Source organism: Archocentrus centrarchus, chromosome 3, assembly GCF_007364275.1.
Source record: "Archocentrus centrarchus isolate MPI-CPG fArcCen1 chromosome 3, fArcCen1, whole genome shotgun sequence".
Classification (NCBI taxonomy): Eukaryota; Metazoa; Chordata; class Actinopteri; order Cichliformes; family Cichlidae; genus Archocentrus; species Archocentrus centrarchus.
The window spans coordinates 7018185-7033588 of record NC_044348.1 but is presented as its reverse complement, the minus strand read 5'-3'; the positions used below and the strand labels follow the sequence as shown (position 1 = coordinate 7033588).

The 15404-nt window shown below is 39.1% G+C and overlaps 1 protein-coding gene across 1 annotated transcript in view; it reads left to right on the top strand.

Annotated features, from left to right (window-relative positions):
• The window catches only part of map2k5 (mitogen-activated protein kinase kinase 5), a 62021-nt gene that overhangs the window by 34182 nt on the left and 12435 nt on the right, over positions 1 to 15404 (top strand). The window contains exons 20-21 of the mRNA XM_030726010.1: positions 6554 to 6615; positions 7624 to 7669. Of these exons, the coding sequence (XP_030581870.1) occupies positions 6554 to 6615; positions 7624 to 7669 (108 nt within the window). The remainder of the gene's footprint in view (positions 1 to 6553; positions 6616 to 7623; positions 7670 to 15404) is intronic.

The following is a 15404-nucleotide window of genomic DNA, read 5'->3' as shown; positions in this document are numbered from 1 at the left end:
GTGTGTGTGTGGGTGTGGGTGTGTGTGGGTGTGGGTGTGTGTGGGTGGGTGGGTGGGGGCTGGCTTTATTTTTTATTGTCTTTTTTTGAACCTGCGTAAAGATGATTTCAGCAGCATCCCAACACAGTGGTCTCAACATGTAGACCAAATAAACACATGATAACCATTAAATTATACAGGTGGTACACACACAGATTACCAGTAACTCCATAGTGTAGTGGTTTACACATTTATCGAATACACGAAAGATCCCCGGTTCAGTCCCAGGAGGGGGTTCAAATGCCTGAGCCGGTTGTGTGAGGAAGTAGCATCCGGCGTAAAAATTTGCCAACTCACAAAGGCGGATCCAGCCGCTGTGGCGACCCCTTGTGATTAAGGGAGCAGCTGAAAAAAAGCATTTACTTACACAGAATAACAGATGGACTAAGGATTATGGTTTCAGCTCAAGTAGATAGAAGATGGGATGGCTTCACAGAAGAACTGTAGTCTGACAAGACAATGGCTTTGAAATTCATGGGGAAAAAAAAGTCACAGTTCACAGCTTACCATACGACTGACAGCTAGTTTATTTGCCAGCATTAGAAAAAACATATTTTTTGATTTGCCTAATAACATCTAACTAAGATGATTTAGGCGGCATCCCAATACATGACATTTTGGGGCATTTTGATGAGTATTTGAAAAAAGCCAAAATTTGCCATAACTCGGCAGCTATAAAAATGGTTTAACATATGAGGCTGCATCACATACTCGACATACTGGATCTTTCTAAGGGATGTTATGTTGCCCACTCTCAGTTACACACGCAGTGATTCCACAGGAGGATTTATACTTCTGAGTTGAATCTATACTGTACAGTAGATATGCCATAACCACAAACCTTTCTGAAAGCCTAAGCTGTAACCTGATGTGCATGTCTCTAGAAATATTGCTACAGCGCACACCAATTGTGATTGGCCTGTTTGGTACCATGGTTTCCTCCTACACATTTCCAGCTACCACATAAATACTGGAAAAGGCATCGCCCACATCGTAGGCTCTACATAGATTCTACAGAAAGTAACAGTATAAACAGCATAAACAGTATAAATTAAGCATGACTCATACTGAACCCAAAGGGCGTTTTATATATATATATATATATATATATATATATATATATATATACTAGTCAAAAAGAAATTAAAGGAGCACTTCATCAATCTTTGGTGTGATTTTAAATCCAGCCCTCAAAGGGTTGATGATTCTGGTTTCCATTGACCATTCTTATGTCCTCATCAAATTACACAGTGTGTATCAGTAAAGATTTAAAACTTGAGAATTTCATTCATCGAGATCTGAAGAAAAAAAAAACAAAACAATGCTCACCCTGTTCAGCCAGGGTCTTGAATTAGAAGTTCTCTGCAGTTGTTTCCGCCCTCTGTAAGCTGTCCTCCCTCATTAAGGCGCTTCTCTCCTCTATTTGTTGAATAGCAAGTGGCTCCACTAATAAAGAACTCCCACTTTATTTTCAAGCCTGTAATTACTGATCTAATTTTGCCAAATAATTGCTTCATGGCAATGACATGTATATTTACTTGTACCCTTGTACCCTTGTAGTGTGTGTTCTGTCTTATAGTGGTGCACATTGACAACCAGAGGACTAATTCACGCAGACTGGCCACTTTCATCAGCCTGCCTGTCTTTTGTTGTATCGCCTGCTGCCACATCAAAGCTGCAGCAGTGTTCCTCTCAGGTGGAAACATGAATACATGCATAAATGTGCGTGTTTGTGTCTGCAGAAAGGTGCCCGTGCAGATATGTGTGAGAAGTGCAGACAGAAATTTTGCATCAGATTTACCCTACACAACACATAAATTAGTTGATTAGTCAACACTTTGTACATGTGGTGCACGTAACTGGTTATTATTTTTGCATTTTTGTATACACTAAAATATAGTGATTTCAATTATTTGGTGCGCCGTCTCTCTAAATGGTGCATACTGAGGTTTTTGAGTTTTGGTGCTCAAGGGCATTTGTTTGTGCATGCGTATTTGTGTATGTGCTATGATATACTGCTCATCCAAGCAGCAGCAGAACTGTGAAGTGCAGTGAGATTAGAAGAAATTCATTCCTTTGTTAATTTAAATAGGATCATGCATCATGCTTTGCGGGAGCCTGCCGATCAGAGCATTGAGAAATGGCAAACACTGCCCAGAGGTGTTTTTAATGGCACAGCAGGGCTTCGGATGTAAAGAGGTTTAATTCTTTGCATTTGAATGAATGCCTGATCTTGGACTTTATGATTTTTGTGCATGTCTGAGTAGGTTATTTCATTTATTTAAGACACATTTGCATCTCTGTGTGTGTCATTGCTCTGCAGGTTGTAAAAACTTGACCTAAACCCACTGTGTCTCCTCATTTTGCACACAGAGCCTTGTGTTGGGATGCAGTACTTACAATTTTAGAGTTACATCTGGGAGATAATATTATAATAATCCTCAATAAAAATGGTAATGTTGTGATTTCCACACAGTTTTATACTTGGCTCTCTGCTGGAGTTTACTAGTATTGTTGGAAAAAGAGAATACAGATGTTAATGTAGTACAGCTGTTGCTGTATAGTGGTTTACACTTTTTCTCCAACTATGTCAGTGGTTAAAAAATAATAATAATATACATGTTGGGAGGTTTTCATGCCAACAGCCAAAAATAGGGATAAAGCAAGAGTGGGAAATGGATGGAGTAATGAGGTGAAGGGCTGTAATAGAGGGTCAGTTGGGCACAGCTGTTCTACACGACACGGTTCATAGAACTTTGATTGACAACATGCAGCAGGCCTTTCACAGTCATACACACACACGCACAATTGTGTATTCATGGCCTCAAAGTTTTTGACATGCTCTAATTTTAACATAACTGCTCATTCTTAGCATGGCTGCTGCTTGTCTGAGCTTATCTTAAACTTAACCTTACACCAATCCTGACGCATGTCTTTGCTTTTCCTATTGATTGTAACCATGTAGATGAGAAATTCAGAGGAAATTATACGTTTGAAAAATGGGTAACAAAATAGGATGTAAACTCTGTAAAATGTAGCCACCGTAACATAAAGTGTTGTTTTAAAGCCTTAAGGTTAGTATTTTTTGCCTCCACCATGTTGTTTTTTTTCAAGCTTGGTCCAGCTTAGTTAGTAATCTGCACCTGTTGACTGAGCAGTTGCAATTCACAGATACACATATTCATGAATTAATCCTAACATACTACAGCTTCACCTGCCAAAAACACGACTTTCCACATAGCTGCATTAAAATGTTCCAGATAATGCAAACACCGTCAAGAGGCTTTATTAGCAGAAGTGAAGCCTAGAAAAGAGCTTTTGGCTGCAGCTCCCTGTGTCATCGTCCTGCCTGTCAGTGAAAGCGGTGTGCCCCTGATTTAAATCCTTGATAAAACGTGTGCTATTTGGGAGGGGGGGGGGTCATCCTCTACAGTTTTTACGTAGAGGTAAATTGGCTGTAGAGACTAGGCTGTAAACATTTTTTCGGCTTTAAAGATGACCATTTTAACATTTTAATGACATTTAATTTTGTGGGCTGATTGAGTTTTGTAGCTTCTCGAGCGACTGCAGTTTTGGGCACTTACATGTTGGCTTAATTTTGTTTTAGCCAAGGAGATCTCTGCTTATAAAAGATGTGTTAAATATTGCCAATCTATGGAATACGTCTAACAAAGGAATGAAAAAGAATGTCATATTGTCTGTATGTTTTATACCTGGATCCTACGCGTCACACATTCACACATTCCAAAAATCAGCAATGATAAAATTTATAGAAAATCTTAATTGTTTGGTTCAAGGTTTAAGTTGTGTGGTCAGTGTTATTATGAGAACGTTATGCTTTTTCAATAGAAAGGTTGCTAGAAAGGTATGATCCAGAGCAAAATAAACAAATCTAAAGTTTTTAGTTCCGTCATTAAATATTAGCTGTTCGTGTTGAAATAAATACAAAATATTTCTCTGCATCAGCGAATCCATTTTAAACCCACACCTCTTTCCCACGTCTATACAATGAAGTCCAACTGGAAAATATTTAAGAACATAGTAAAATGGAGTAATTCTCATCCATAAATCCGTGAATGCTACAAATTTAGTGTTCATCTGAATAGCTTCAAAGAGCTCTGAAAATCTTTTGTTACCCTAACTACTTTGTGTCTGGGTACATTTTTAAAAGAAAGGGGGACATATGCAAAATCCACTTTTTTAGCCCTTGAATACATTTTTTTTTTCTATGTGTACTTTGAGTGTCTAGGAGTGCAGAAAATGTACATTTATGCTGCGTAGATATCTATATATTCTGTCTGTTCAGTTTTCTCTATTCCCTGTTAGGTTTTCTGACATGTCTCACGGCTGTTCATGTGGCAGGTGCTGAGAAAATAAAAAGTACAAATAAGTTCTTGCTTTGCATCATAGGGTTGCTACGGTAACCATCAAGCTGAATATCTGTCCTGTAAAGAGGACCTGTTTTCAAAAGGTGACGCTTGATGAATTGTCAGTGTTGCACTGAGGGCTCAGTGTCACGTATACAGCTGTTGCTTTCCTTTAAAGGTTTGTCCCTTTGGTCTGAAGATCTTTTAATTGAGATCGGAATCGTGTCTCATTCACCCCTTTCTCCACTGGGCTCTGTACAACCATGCCAATAGACAATCTAAACCTTATCAGCCTTAATATACAGCACGTTCTCTTGTATCAACACGTTCACCTTTTAACTTGTTGATTGGTTGACCCAACCAGACAAATGCTGTGTCACAACAGGTGCAACACATTTATTACAACTTGATTGCCAGTCACCAGTTAATGCTTCTATGAATACAGAGGATATAGAGTGTAGCCTTAAGGTCAGGCACTTTGTAAAAGAGGGGTACTTAGGATCACTCAACATCACTAAATCCAGGCTCTTCAACAGTATATACTCTTTGAATCTACAATATATTTTAGCAGTAATAGTAGGGCTGCACAGTTAATGAAATTTTATTCTTGATCAGGATTTTGGCTTCCCACAATACAATTAGCATGATCAAGCGATACTGAAAATGTGCGCTCTGCTCTGAGAAAGCAAAGCAAAAGTAAAATTAAGCATTCCCCTGAAGCTGCACCTCACCACATGCATCCCACTTGGTCCTTGTGTCGTGCAGCCTGAAGTTTTCCAAACTAGTCTGGATGAGTAACACTGCATTAAAAGACAGATGTACAACTAAATTCAAATGTCTGGCACAGTGGAAGGTGAAGAGCTTGTCCTTCAAAGTGGGAAAAGGGACAATTTACTGGACAAGAGACATGCTATCCTCTCATGCAGTGATTTATTTATTTATTTATTTTCCTGGAGTGGCAAAATCCACAGTGTAGGCAAAAAGTCACAGGGGAAATGTAGCGAGATCTTGCGGCAGTCGAGCACTTTGCTGCAAGTGTTATTCAGCTCCATTGTGCAGGTACAGTGAATTGAGTGAAATACTTTATATTTTGCTTGCAGGAGATGCACTTAGGTGAAAAACATCTGGCAGACTTTTTGTCTGCAAAGATTAATTTACAGGAATGCAGTGCAACATCGAGTGTGAAAGCAGTGCCCTGTTGATTTAATTTTGTGTTAACTTTAGGTACAATTTTTTTTATTTATATCTTTTATTTTTCATCCAAGAGATGCACTGAGTTTAGGCACATAAGGAGGAGGACATTATATTAAAAAATGATTTGTACAGACATAAAAGCGGTGTTGTTACTAAAATCAGTGAATAATCGTGACAATCTCAATACTGATAATGATTGTGTTAATCATTTTAGACACAATTGTGCAGTCCTAATCAATAGTGTGATGACTTGAGCCACTTGACCTCATTCAGCTGAGTGTCTTTGGGACGTTGTTGTTGAATAAAGCCTGTAGAAACCTTTCTGCAGCAGCACCAGCATCACCTTCCACATGGCAGATTCAGTGTGTTTAATATGCTGCTGCTTCTGCTGTATGGACTCACTCAACTTATTTATTTTTTTGTTTGTTTTTTAATCCCTAGGGGACAGCAGCACGTTTTAGATTAAACCTAGAGATGTAAACCTAGATCCTGTTTTACTTGTCAGCTGTGTTACACCAAAAGGCAGAATTTATTTTTAAACTTTTGGCCATTCTTGAAATATTGATTTAGTCCTCCTAAAACCTGCACCATGACGAGCCCTCTTGCCAGAATTTTTTGGAGAGAAATTAAAAAACGAGTTTTATGATGATTTGACTTTGTGAAACACTATCATTTCAGTCAGAAGGTGCAACCATGAGTGTGAGCTTGGTTGATTTGAGCTCATGAGTCAGAAGTCACGTTTCAGGATTTTATTAACTTGTTAAAGATTTTTTAGTTAATTCAACTTTCATCTCTAACCCACAAATCTTGTAAATTTCTTCTTAATTTTTCAAATATCCCTGCTGATGTGAGCTAATTTGTTTGTTTTTTTCTTTCAGTAACTTGTGCCAGGATGCTTTGTCCCACATTAAAATGTTACTTGCTATTAAAAATTGTCCTTTTTGTTTTTACAGGATCCTCCGGTTCTTCCTGTCGGCCAGTTTAGTGAAAAGTTTGCTTACTTCATCACTCAGTGGTGAGTTAATTATTTATTTAAATGATTTGTTTTGTAGAAATTGAGGCACCATTTAATTTAATAAAAAGAAACTTTGTGTTTTCAATAGCCATTGACTGTGTAGTCCTTTTATTTGTAAGTTTGGTTTGTACTATCTTTAAATATTTGCCATTGGCAAATATACAAAGGCGTCTTGCTGCTTTTGACATAGATGAGCCAAATCACTGCAGATGAATCAAAAATATGATGGCATAATGGGAATGAAGTGCATTAGCCCATCTTATTAATGCCTTGTGGTTGAAATAGCCATTAGATCAGTGCTCCATTTTTGAATAGAAAGCTTTTCTTTATTTACGAGGAATGATTAATTTATCTAATGCATCAGGACACAGAAAATGTTTACCCTGCATTTGCTTTTGATTAATTTTCCTCTTGTAACCTTTACAGTTAGACAAACATCTACATACACACCCTAACCACATGTGAGCTCTGTGTGTGTGTGTGTGTGTGTGTGTGTGTGTGTGTGTGTGTGTGTGTGTGTGTGTGTGTGTGTGTGTGTGTGTTCAGCACTCACAAGCTGATTATATACCAGCTGTTGTTTATCCCCCATGGCTGTAGTATTTACTTAAACAGAGCATTTCTCTCTCCGGACCGAGGCACAGGTACTCTGCCTTGGTTCAGTGGTGGTACCATCCTCTCCCAAACTGTCCCTAGATGGTCATAGTCCTTTCAGCATGATGTTTTAACAAGTTACATGACTACACTACTCACATTATGAAGGATGCTTGCAGAAAAATATGCAACACTCCCCTAATCTGTCTTAAAGAAATGGACCAGGTTGTAAGGGAATTAAACTCTTGCTTTTACTTTCTGTAGCATGAAGAGTTTAGTTTCAAGGTTCTTTTTAACATTCATTTATAAATAAAATTCAGCATGAATTAGAAGTTAGAACAAAAAATATCTCTCGGGCACTTAGAAACACAGTTTTAATAGTGTCTGGCTTTAAAATGCTTGGATCTCTCTTTTCAGTATGAGGCGAAACCCCAAAGAGAGACCTGCACCTAATAACCTCATGGTAAGTTAAACCAAACCTTCTATTAAACACTTCCAAGGACTGCAAAATATAGGTTTTGAATAAATGTGTACAGAGGATGATCATATTCATGCATTCCAATAAAAATTCAATTAAGCATAATTTTATTATCTCTGTGGCTTTTGGAATATGCAGTTATATTTTCTGCAGTGATTGAGGTGTTTCAGGTCAAGGACCCTCCAACTTGGCATTGATGTGTGGAAACGACATTAATGAACTTTTTGCTTCAGATAAACAGTTTCAGGCAGAGGTCAGCTAGAAACCTTGAGGAAGGATTGAGACCTACTCCAGGAATAATTCGTTCAATTCACCGCACTGGAGTCAACATGAATAAATCAGTTGTTCAAGAGTCACATCATTCAGGCTAACAAAATTAAGTTTTAAATTTGACAAGCTGACAAAAGAAAATTATTTTAGAAAGTGTAAGTGTGTGTGTCTGTCTGTCTCTGTGCGTAAATCACTAGGACTCCCAACGCTATGTAGCGCTATCAGTTCAACCCTTTTGCCAAAAAAAGTCAGTTTCACATGTTGTTATAAATTACATTTTCCTTTCAGGCATTTAGATGTACATTTACCATTTTCTACAATATTATTGCTGCTCATTCAGTCATTTTAGGACCTGAATCCCTTTGGAACGGCATTCGGTGAAAAACCTGCTAAATCTAAGATGCGACTTGTGATTAAGAAAGTAGTTGAAAATATTCTTTATTTTGGTTACTCATAATTGACCTTGGCAGATTATAAATATTTCCTCACTAAAATATTGAAATTTGTAATTGAATTGAAAATAATTCACATAGTCCAAGAATCTTGCTACGGAGATCATGGTCACAACATGGTGCAGCCGTTGCCACAATGATTATATTGATTATATTAATATTTAAATTCAATAGGTCATTTAAAAATTTTGTGTCACAAACAATTTGAGACTAGAGGTATGTAAAATTATTCAACCTTAAATGTTCTCATTTTATATATATTATGTTTTCACACATCAAGGAACTGCTGCAAATCAGACTCACTTTAAAAAAGAACAATGGCAGACCCCAGAGGTGGACATGAGTGTGCAGGGTTAGCTATGGCCACCACAGACTGAAGTCTGGCAACCCCCACATAACCAGTATTAAAGCTCCTTTGGCAGCTATGTATCTACTAATAGAACTGCACTAATATCTAGTAACTATGCAGAATTTTACTGCAATTGTCTCATGAATTTATCAGTAATTAAAAAAACAATTTAGCAGCCAGATGTTTTAGATTAAAAAAAAAAAAAAGGCCACTTTATCGGGGTACACATGTTCAATGCAAATATCTAATCAGCCAATCACATGCGGCTATTCAATGTATTTAGGCATGCTGAAGATCAAAGTGAGCATAAGAGTGAAGAAGAAAGGTGATTTAAGTAACTTTAAATGTGGCGTGGTTGTTGGTGCCAGACAGCCTGGACTGATTATTTGAGAAACTACTGATTCCCACACAGACGTCTCTGAAGTTTACAGGGAATGGTCAAAAAAAGAGAAAATATCCAGTGAGCAGTAGTTCTCTGGGTGAAAATACCTTGAGGTCAGAGGAGAATGGCCAGCCTGTTTCAAACTGATACTAAAGCAATACTCTGTCCAATTAAGGTCCGCAAAAGAGCATCTGAATCTACAGCACATCAAACCTGGAAGCAGATGGGCTACACCAGCAGAAAACCACACTGGGTGCCACTCCTGTCAGCTGAGAACAGGGAACTGAAGCTATAATTTGCACAGGCTCACCAAACAGTTCCAGCTCTGATGAGTCTTGATTTCTGCTGTGATATTCAAGGATCAGAATTTGCTGTGAAAACACGGATCCTGCCTTGTTTCAGTGGTTTAGGTTGTTGGTGGTGTAATGGTGTGGGGGATATTTTTATGGCACACTTTGGGCCCCCCACCTGTAGTAACTGTTTAAACACCACAGCCTACTCACCTTCTGGTGGCTGCTTCCAGCAGGATAACATGCACAAAACTCAGACTGGTTTCTTGAACACTACAATGAGTAGAGCGCGTCTGGGATGTGGTGGAACGGGAGATTCACATGATGGATGTGCAGCCAACAAATCTGCAGCAACTGTGTGATGCTATCATGTAAACATGGAGCAAAATCTCAGCAATTTTTCCAGCACCTTGTTGAATTTGTACTGGGTAAGGTAATTCAGAAGGCAAAAAGGGGTCCAACCTGGTACTAATGAGATACACTTAATGAAGTGGCCAGTGAGTGTATACATAGCTGTCATCCCTGCCTAAGCAGATGATAAAATTGAGTGACAAAAAATTTGGCCTTCAGGAAAGTGTAATCAGTAAGAAAACATTTTTGTGTCACTCATTTGTAAGTAATGTTCTCAGCTGAAATATGTTTTATGGTGCATTAAATATTACATCCCAATGTTAACTTTCTCTGGCTGGTATTTGGTTGAGATTAAGGTGGCAGTAATTAATTAACTAACAGCAGCAGTAACAAATTAATTAGTGGTATTTCAGTTAATACTGAAGAGGCAGCGACTGGTGTAGTATTAAAATAAGGGACAAGCATACAAGCCAAGCCACATGGTTCCCTCCATTTGTGGACCTGATGATTTTCTTTAGTTCTAGCATTAGCACGCAAAACCAGCAGTTTGTGTTTAAAAAAAAAAAAAAAAAATTGCCTTTTAAGAGTTTTAACACTCTGGAGTTGCTGTGCAAGGATCAAGGACACTGACAGTTGCATTCCCAGAGGGGTGAGGGGTAAAGGGTTGTGCTGTGGGGAGGGTGAGCTGGAGAGGGTAAATGCAGAGCTGCTAACAGATTGCATGTTCTCAGTCTCACACCAGAAAGGAGGTATAAAGGGAAATGCTGGCTGTACAGGGATTTCATACTTCCAGGAAAAAAAAAAACTGAAGTGCAGCTTGATGTTTTTGTGATGTTCTGCTCAAATTGTTTGGCTGTTATGTGAACACAGCTTCCATTGTTTTTATTGAGTGACATCTCTGACTCAAAGTCTGTCTCAAAGAATATTTGATTGGATTTTTTTGGTCTATTTATCTTGTGTCTGGCTGAATGCACAGTTGGCACATCCTTTGGCTTGTCTTTTTTATCCATATGAGGAAGATTATACGTTTATACATTATTATACAAACTGTTTTTCACTGTTCTGTAGTTTTCTTCTTTTGCAGTTAAAGATTTCGTCCTACACAGTATGTGAGGGCAAGGGTTAAGGATGGCATTTTCTGATTTTTAAGGGGGCCGCAGCACTCATTACTTTAGGAACCACTGGCCTAAGTAGTTGTCACTGAAACTGTCTCTTTACTGTGACTTCATTTTTTTTTTTTTTTAAAGTAAATTTTCAAAACATGAACCAGCTTAAAAGCCAAAATATCTTTAAGGACTGTAGCCTCCATGTAACATCAGCAACTGATCATTTAGAACTGATTGGACATTCTTTCTTCTATAATGCCAATGAAACAAACCTCTGTGTCCTGGTTTGGACATCTGGTAATGCCCATGCTGCTGTATTGTTTGGTCTGTGCTGTTGGCAAACTGATAGACACTATCTTGCCACAAGTATTCACTTGTTCATCCAAATCATTAAGTTATTGTTCCAATCACTTTGATGGCCACAGGTGTATCAAACCAAGCACCTAGGCATACAGACTACTGCTACAAATATTTGTGAAAGAATGGGTCGCTCTCAGGAGCTCAGTAAATCCAGCATGGTACCGTGATAGGATGCTAACTGTGCAACAAGTCCAGTCGTGAAATAAAATTGTTATTGATTTATAACAAAGTGGATGCGATTGGGAATGACAGCAACTCAGCCATGAAGTGGTAGGCCACATAAAAGCACAGAGCAGGGTCAGTGGATGCTGAGGCGCATAGTGCACAGAGGTTGCCAAATTTCTGCAGTCAGTCGCTACAGCCCTCCAAACTTAATGCGGCCTTCAGATTAGCTCAAGAACAGAGAGCTTCATGGAATGAAGCAGCTACATCCAAGCCTTACATCGTCTGGCAATCTGATGGATGAGTCTGGGTTTGGTGGTTGCCAGGAGAACGGTACTTGTCTGACTGCTCTGTGCCGAGTGTAAAGTTTGGTGGAGGGGGGGATTATGGTGTGGGGTTGTTTTTCAGGAGTTGGGTTCGACCCCTTAGTTCCAGTGAAATAAACTCTTAATGCTTCAGCATACCAAAACATTTTAGACAATTTCATGCTCCCAACTTTGTGGCAACAGTTTGGGGATGGCCCCATCCTGTTCCAACATGACCAGTGCACAAAGCAAGGTCATAAAGACAGGGATGAGCGAATTTGGTGTGGAAGAACTTGACTAGCCTGCACAGGGTCCTAACTTCAACCCAACACAACACCTTTGGGATGAATTAGAGCAGAGACAGTGAGCCAGGCCTTCTCTTCCAACATCAGTGTCTGACCTCACAAATGTGCTTCTGTCAGAATGGTCAAAAATTCCCATAAATACTCCTAAATCTTGTGGAAAGCCTTCCCAGAAGAGCTGAAGCCATTACAGCTGCAAAGGGTGGACTGACATCATATTAAAAACTATGGATTAAGAATGGGATGTCACTCAACTTCATGTGTGTCTGAAGGCAGACAAGTGAATACTTTTGGAAATATAGTGTACTTAATAACATTGAAAAAAATGTAAAAATTGAGGTGGTAGATGTTGTTTATATGCTAAAAATGGGTCATTTTTGCCCATTGCTAGGTAGTTGCTATGCAACATGGTATCTGATATAGATGCAAAGGGGCCTAAGATGTATCTATGCACCAAGTGTGGTTGCTCAGCCCCTCATCGTGTAGGAGTTTGTGGTCAAAGAAACAAACACACAGAGATTTTTGTATATTATAGTAAGATGCAAACAGTTATGTTAGAATCAGACAAAATGTTTTTGTTTTAAAGGGCAGCACAGTGGTGTGGTGGTTAGCACTGCTGCAAGAAGGTCCTAGGTTCGATTCCACCTCGGCTGGTTTCTTTCTGTGTGGAGTTAGCACGTTCTCCCCATGTTTGTATGGGTTTTCTCCGGATACTCTGGTTTCCCCCCACAATCTGAAAACATGCAGTTACTGGGGTTAGGTTAATTGGTGATTCTAAATTGCCCATAGGTGTGAATGTGAGTGTGAATGGTTGTTTGTCTCTCTGTGTTGGCCCTGCGACAGGGTGGCAGTCTGTACAGGGTGTACCCTGCCTCTCGCCCTATGCCAGCTGGGAAAGACTCCAGACCCCCCACCCCACGTGACCCTGAAGAGGATGGATGGTTGGATGTTTTAAATTTGCCTTTGTGTTATGCACAGGTGCTACTGATTGAATGAATACAAAGAAAAATCGACTTAGCTGCTGGTTGGTGGTGCACTAAAGGACTTAAATATGCCCTGTGTAGCACTAGAACTTGTATCATTATAGATCAGCATTCTTACAGTGGAATCTGTTTGTTTGTTTGTTTGTTTGTTTTGTGTGCACATACATGAACATGCCATTTTCTGTAATGTGTTTCGGTGAGTAACATCAAATCTCGGTGTCTTAAAAGAAAACTCTGAATTTAATGCAGTCAGTAAGAAGTTCCTTCCTATATTTTCTCTTTAAATTTAACAGTTGTTCTCAATATTTGCTTTATTACTTAGTGTATTTTCATAGTATACTAATATAACAAGTGAAAATATGAACAAGTTCATTGTGCTCAGTTATGTTGCACATCAAGAATGAACTGTAAAGCCAAGAAAGATGCCCAGTGTCTGTGTCCTTTAATGTGCAGAGAAGCCAAAACATCTTGGTTCTTTCTTCAGTCATATATTTATACAGCATCAAACATAAATCCTCTCTTTGAGAACAATAAATAATATTTATTATATTTGTTTAACAAGATGATTCTCTCCATGCTGATTTTTGGTTTCTGGTTTTGCGTTTTATTATTTGTTGAGAGCGATCAACAACAACACATTTCTCCATGTCGCTTCCTCTCTGTCATTTAGTGTTTTTTTTCTCCATTCCAGTTTTCATATGTTTTGGGTCGTTGTAACTCACGAGGTGGCATTTTCATCTGTGTTCCTGTCAGTGTTTCTTTTGTCACTCTCCTCCAATATTCCTACTGTGCCCCACTTCCTTCATATTCATATTGCGATCCCAGCACTCTTTTTCAAATTTTCAGTTCTCCCTTTCTATATTTGTCCCCCTCCATCCCACTCATCTTTCCTTTACCTATATTTTGTCCTCCTGTAGGCCTTTCATTTCTTTCTCTGCCCATGATGAACTGAGACATAAGGTCATGGATGCCTGCCTTTGTGACACCAGCCTGCTGATTGTCTTTCTCTTTTCTCTTCTTTAGTCCCTTTTTCCTCCCCTCCTCTCACGGTGCCTCTCCATTCCCCCAGCCTCCTGAGTACATTAAAACTCTTTGCCTATTCTATCTGTATGTTAATGCACCCAGACATCATTCCATCCTTTCTCCTCTCTCTGCTCCACTATTTACTCTCACTTCTTCTCTGTGGAAGGTAATGCAGGAGATCACACAATAGCGTAGACACTGAACAAACAATGTTTTGTGACCATACAAAGTGACATAGTAGCTCCAGTTTGCTCATCAGGTTTCAACATGTGGTTTCTCTAATCACTGTTGTAGCTTTTATTGACGTCATTGTCACTGGCATTTTATCCTATTAGCTGTTCTTAAAAAGGCTGCTGTTTGATTGCATGCCTGCTGGTAGGTTATGTCCCTGAAGCTTAGGTTATGCCTGTTATATACTTGATGCTTTGTGTGTATAACTATCTCATTCTATTAGGTCAGCTTTATCATTTTGCCCAGCTAAGGCCCACAGTGTAAGAAAAAGCTTTTTAATGGGTTCATCCTATGATCGCAACATGACCAAAGGAAGCACAATGCTTTGATTACAGTACTGAAGAAAAAGGCCAGAATGAGGCTAAGAGCACTTAATGGTAATAGAAGTAGTGAGAGTGTCAGTCATTTAGATTATTATATGGTGCACTGTTGTGCAGGTATTAAACATCAGTGCAAAAAAGGAGCCAACCGACTCTACTGAAATATATCTCCAGCTGCACATATACTCACTGCGCACTTGATGTTAACACAAATATCAACCAATCACATGACAGCAACTCAGTAGATTTAGGGATGTAGACAGGAGCTAAATGACCTGCTCGAGTTTAAACTGAGCATTAGATGTGGAAGGTGATTTAAGTGACTTTGAATGTGGCGTGGTTTTTGGTGCCAGGTGGGTCAGAAGCTGCTGATCTACTGAGATTTTTCCACACAACCATCTCTAGGGTTTACAGAGAAACTATCAAGTGAGCAGCAGTTCTCTGAGTGGAAATGTCTTGTTGATGCCAGAGGTCAGAGTAGAATGGTCAGACTGCTTCAAGCTGATAGGAAGGCAGCAGTAACTCAAATAACCACTTGTTACAACCAAGGTACACAGAAGAGCAGCATGTTGAACCTTGAAGTAGATGGGCTACAGCAGCAGAAGACTGCACCAGGCGCACTCCTGTCAGATAAGAACAGGAAACAGAGACGACAGTTCACCAAAATTTTCCTGTAAAAGATTGAGAAAATGTTGCCTGGTTTCATGTGTCTCAGCTTCTGTTGCAATGTTAGGATGGTAGGATCAGAATTTGGCATAAACAACATGAAAGCATCCATGTAAAGCCAAAAAATATGCAGCAACTGTGTGATGCTGTCATGTCAATATGGACCGA